Source organism: Clupea harengus, chromosome 12 (genome assembly GCF_900700415.2).
Source record: "Clupea harengus chromosome 12, Ch_v2.0.2, whole genome shotgun sequence".
Lineage (NCBI taxonomy): Eukaryota > Metazoa > Chordata > Actinopteri > Clupeiformes > Clupeidae > Clupea > Clupea harengus.
The window spans coordinates 25367349-25372348 of NC_045163.1; the positions used below are offsets into that span (position 1 = coordinate 25367349).

General features: G+C 50.8%; 1 protein-coding gene across 1 annotated transcript in view; it reads right to left on the reverse strand.

Annotated features, from left to right (window-relative positions):
* Window positions 1–5000, reverse strand: part of tnksa (tankyrase, TRF1-interacting ankyrin-related ADP-ribose polymerase a) — a 70933-nt gene that overhangs the window by 31883 nt on the left and 34050 nt on the right. The window contains exons 7-9 of the mRNA XM_031578501.1: window positions 4699–4820; window positions 3624–3715; window positions 2874–2952 (exon numbers count right to left, since the gene is read on the reverse strand). Of these exons, the coding sequence (XP_031434361.1) occupies window positions 2874–2952; window positions 3624–3715; window positions 4699–4820 (293 nt within the window). The remainder of the gene's footprint in view (window positions 1–2873; window positions 2953–3623; window positions 3716–4698; window positions 4821–5000) is intronic.

Sequence of the window (5000 nt, forward strand, 5' to 3'; positions counted from 1 at the left end):
GCCTGCTCAGTGCTGGGCTAGACCTGTGCCATCTGTTTACCACCGGGCCGCCTCACAGCAACAGCAGCTCCCTCCCTCCCTCCCTCCTCTCCTCTCCTCTCCTCTCCTCTCCTCTCCTCTCCTCTCCTCTCTTCACTCCTCTCACCCATCCTTCCTCCTCTCCTCTCCTCTCCTCTCACCCATCCTCCCTCCTCTCCTCTCCTCTCACCTCATCCTTCCTCTACTACACTCCTGTCCTGTCCTCTCCTCTCCACCCTCTCCTTCCTATGGGCCCTACCCACAGCAGCACTCTCCTCTCTTCCATCTTTCCACCCTCCACTTCTCTCCTCTCCTCTCTCTCCTCTCACCTCATCCACCCTTCCTCCACTCCTCTCCTCTCCTCCCTCTCCCTCCTATGTGCCCTTCCCACATCAGAGCGCTCTCTCCTCTCCTCTCCTCTCTGCTCATCTCCTTGTCCTTCTTCCAGTCCTCCCTCTGTCTCTCCTTGCAGCTGTTCTCTCTCTGCTTCATCTTTTTTTGATACGGATACAAACCAAATCATCCTCCTCCTCCTCCTCCTCCTCTTCCTCCTCCTCTCTCCCGGTAATGCAACCGGTTTCTCACACCACAGCAGGGCTCTCATCTGTTCTCCCTGTTTTCTTTCCTCTGCACGTCCTGTTCTCCTCCTCTTGCTTGCTTGCTCTCTCTCTCTCTCTCTTTCTCTCTCTCTCTCTCTCTCTCTCTTTCTCTCTCTCCTGTCCTTGCCAAGGCCTTCTATCCTTTACACAGCAGCAATCTTTTTCTCCTTATTTTCCTCACCCTCTCCCATCTTTGTCAACTAACACCCTCCCCCTCTCCCTCCATCCTCCACAAATCTTTCTCTCCCTGTTTTTCTTCTCTCCCTTACTCCCTCTCCTAAATGGACACACACCTCAGCTCAGCCCTCTCTCTCTCTCTCTCTCTCTCTCTCTCTCTCCCTCCCTCCATCTCTCTCCCTCTCTCCAGACCACCCCCAGCTCCCCTGCTAAGTGCCTCCCGGCAGCCGCACAGCACTGTGGAAATGTCAGCGAGCGAGCGAGGGAGCGAGGGAGAGAGATTAGACGGCCTGGCAGTGATGGACTGAGGCACTGGGGTGTGTTTAGGGTTGGGGGTGTTTAGGTATGCGGCCGGTGTATCAGGGCCAGATGAAGCCTTCATCTCGCCTCGACAGGAGAGAGAGAGAGAGAGAGAGAGAGAGAGAGAGAGAGAGAGAGAGAGAGAGGCGTAATGCAGACGATTGTATTCAAAGCACCGCAGATGGAGAGAGGAGAGACGAAAAGGAGGGAAAGACACTTGATTGTTGTTCACCTGCAACGTCCCAATCTTTCCTCCAAACCTTCTTTCAAGGAGCAGCACTGCATACTAACCACTGCATACTAACCACTGTTAACCTCTAATTCTGTCAGGTAGAGTCAGACGGCTAGTCTAAGCCAGGGGACTTATTTTCCAGCGGTGAAATAACTTATGTCGTGGCCATCCTAACCGTGGGGGGGGGGGGGGGGGGGGGGGGGGGGGGGGACTGCCGTGGTAATGCACAGAGCCACCGCTCTCAGCATCGCCTCAGGTCTGTGAGCAGCGTGGTGGCGGCGGCAGGATGACTAATCAATCTGTCGATGCTTATCTGATGCCGCTCGGAGAAAAGAGCACCCATTGATCGGCAGGAGACTCATTTGCCCACCGGCCGCTGATGCCGCTGATTTAATAACACGATCCAACGGCCGACTTCACTGCGTTCTTTCGGAAACAGTTCTCTGCTGTCTCTCTTTCTCTCTCCCCCTACACACACACACACACATATATATATATATACACACACAAACACACTTTCTCTGTCTTACATACACACACTCATACAACAGCATACACACCAGGGGTGGGGTTGCCTTAAGGGCGACGCTACGATACCATTGTGATATTTGGGCCACGAGATGATATTTTTGTGATTCTTTACAATATAGCAGGTATTGAGATTCGATTCTGCAATACTCTGCAATTGGGTGCGTGGTAAACTCCTTCTCCGACGTCCTCTCCATTTTCAACCATGACTCAAGAGAAGAACAAGGTCTTGCGTCATCTCATGCGACTTCAGAAGCAATGGTATCAGAGTACCAAAATAAATATTAAAATCATAATATTAAATAAATGAATATCGATACTTGCCGTTGCTGTCTCAATGTAATATTCGGCTGAAAAATATTGCAACACTACACTGTGCCTCGTTTCCTCCCACTCTAACATGCACCCTCTCTCTCCTGCACTCTCATTTGCTCTCTTCTACACACACACACACACACACACACACACACACACACACACACACACACACACACACACACACAGTGATCAAGGAGCACGCTGCACCAGGACGGCTGGCAGGCAGGCAAATGGCAAATGTGGAGCCAGATAGTGGGAGTGAGTGAATGCTATTCTCCTCATTCACAAGTGAATAGACAGTGAGCTGGTCACACCATCTCTCTCTCTCTATTCAACATGCCGCGCGGTGACGTCAAGCGGATACCGCTTCGGGGAGGGAAGGGGCGTTTGATCCCACGGAGGATTTCATTTTGAGGACTCTGCGCTTGTCTGAAAAAAGGGATTTGGCTGGTATTGACATTTTCATCTTTTTTTTTCTTTACTTTAGGTGCGGCATTAGCTGTGTTGGTTTACTTGAGCCTCTGATCTGTGGAGAGGAGTGCTTTCCTGCTTTAAGGGACTTTGCTGAGGCTATAACTGCAGTAAGAGGAAATTAGAGTGTTGGTGTGTGTGTGTGTGTGTGTGTGTGTGTGTGTGTGTGTGTGTGTGTGTGTGTGTGTGTATGTGATTACGGCATTGATTAGACAGGAAGTGATGCGTACCTTGGCCCCGTGTTTCTGCAGCACCTCTATGATGTCATTATGAGCCCTCTCTGCTGCAACGTGAAGCGGCATCATGAAACTAAACAGAGAAAGAGAGAGAGAGAGAGAGAGAGAGAGAGAGAGAGAGCGAGCGAGAGAGAGAGAGGGAACAAGACCAAGAGACAATTATGTTCGGCTAATTGTCTAAATGCTGTGATAATTACTCCTTTGATGGCAGATAGAGGGGGCGCGAGAGAGAGAGACAAAGAGAGAGAGAAAGAGTAGAAGTCTTCAACGAGAAAATAGAACCTTAAAAAACATTCTGACACATCTAAGGGATGAGAGAGAGAGAGAGAGAGAGAAAGAAAGTAAGAGCAAGAAAGAGGGCCTGGGGCAGGGAGCAAGAGGGAGTGAGTGAGAGAGAGAAAGAGAGAGAGACAGAGTGAGAGAGAGACAGAGTGAGAGAGAGAAAGACAGAGTGAGAGAGAGAGACAGAGGTAGAGAGAGAGAGAGAGAGAGTGAGAGAGAGACAGAGTGAGAGAGAGAGAGAGAGAGAGAGACAGAGTGAGAGAGAGAGAGAGAGACAGAGTGAGAGAGAGAAAGACAGAGTGAGAGAGAGACAGAGGTAGAGAGAGAGAGAGAGAGAGAGAGACAGAGGAAGAGAGAGAGAGAGAGAGAGAGAGAGAGAGAGAGAGAGAGACAGAGAGAGAGAGAGAGAGAGAGAGAGAGCGAGAGAAAGGAAGGCATAGTGTGACTGGAGGGTTCACTCACTCTTTGTTCTTCTCGTTGACGTTGGCTCCCTTGCGCAGCAGCAGCTCGGTGACTTGCTTGCGTTTGGGGTGAGGAGACGCCACCACACAGTGCTGCGGGACACACACACACACACACACACACACACACACACACACACACACACAACAAAGACAAGCGCTCTCTTGAGTCACCTCAGAACAGTTCACACAACACGCGCGCAGACGCACACGCATAAACATAAACACACACTCTCCAGACCCAAAACACACTTTCCAGACCCAAAACACACCCTCCTCACCCACAGTACAACAGTGACCAGTTTCAGAGAGCAGAGGTCAATCACGAGGTCACGAGGTCACGCATGTGATCAGAATACATGTATTTCTGAGCCCAGTCATAGAGGGAGGGCTTAACATCCTGGTTCACCCCAGAAGTCCTACTCCATATTGTTATGTGTTCATCATGTCATCCACTGACTATAGAGTGGAGGAACAGACATTAACATTACTGTTTAATGTTAATGTTTAATGTTAATGACAACGCTTCTTACTATTATAAAATAATAATAATACTTAATCAGAAACTGATGACTACATTCTCAGCCATGAAGAGCATGACGGGGATGCAAGAGCAGGGGGGCATAGGGGAGGTCACAGAACTGTCTGTGCCATCTAACCCTGGCATACCCTCCCTTAAAGGCAGATGGCATACTCTCCCTTAAAGGCATGTGGCATACCCTCCCTTAAAGGCAGGTGGCATACTCTCCCTTAAAGGCAGGTGGCATACCCTCCCTTAGGGGCAGGTGGCATACTCTCCCTTAAAGGCAGGTGGCATACCCTCCCTTAGGGGCAGGTGGCATACCCTCCCTTAAAGGCAGGTGGCATACCCTCCCTTAGGGGCAGGTGGCATACCCTCCCTTAGGGGCAGGTGGCATACCCTCCCTTAAAGGCAGGTGGCATACCCTCCCTTAAAGGCAGGTGGCATACTCTCCCTTAAAGGCAGGTGGCATACCCTCCCTTAAAGGCTTGTGGCATACCCTCCCTTAAAGGCATGTGGCAGGTGTTATCGGAGGGAGAGAGCTACGGGGTCTCACCAGGGCTGTTTCGTGGGTCTGCGGGTGCTTGAAGTTGATGATCTCCAGAGCCAAGGTCTTCTTCACCTTCGCCATGTCTGCCTCGCGGGCCGCCTGGAGCAGAGAGTGGCCCTTAAACTCATCTGTTCCCGGGAGAAAGAGATAGATAGAGAGAGAGAGAGAGATAAGGTGAGCGGGAGCGGGAAAGAGAGTGTGTGTGAGGTTGGAAAGAGAGTGAGTGTGTGTGTGTGTGTGTGTGTGTGTACGATGGAAGAGAAGGACCAGACACTCAGGCCATATGTTCTTCACACTGGGCAAGCCCA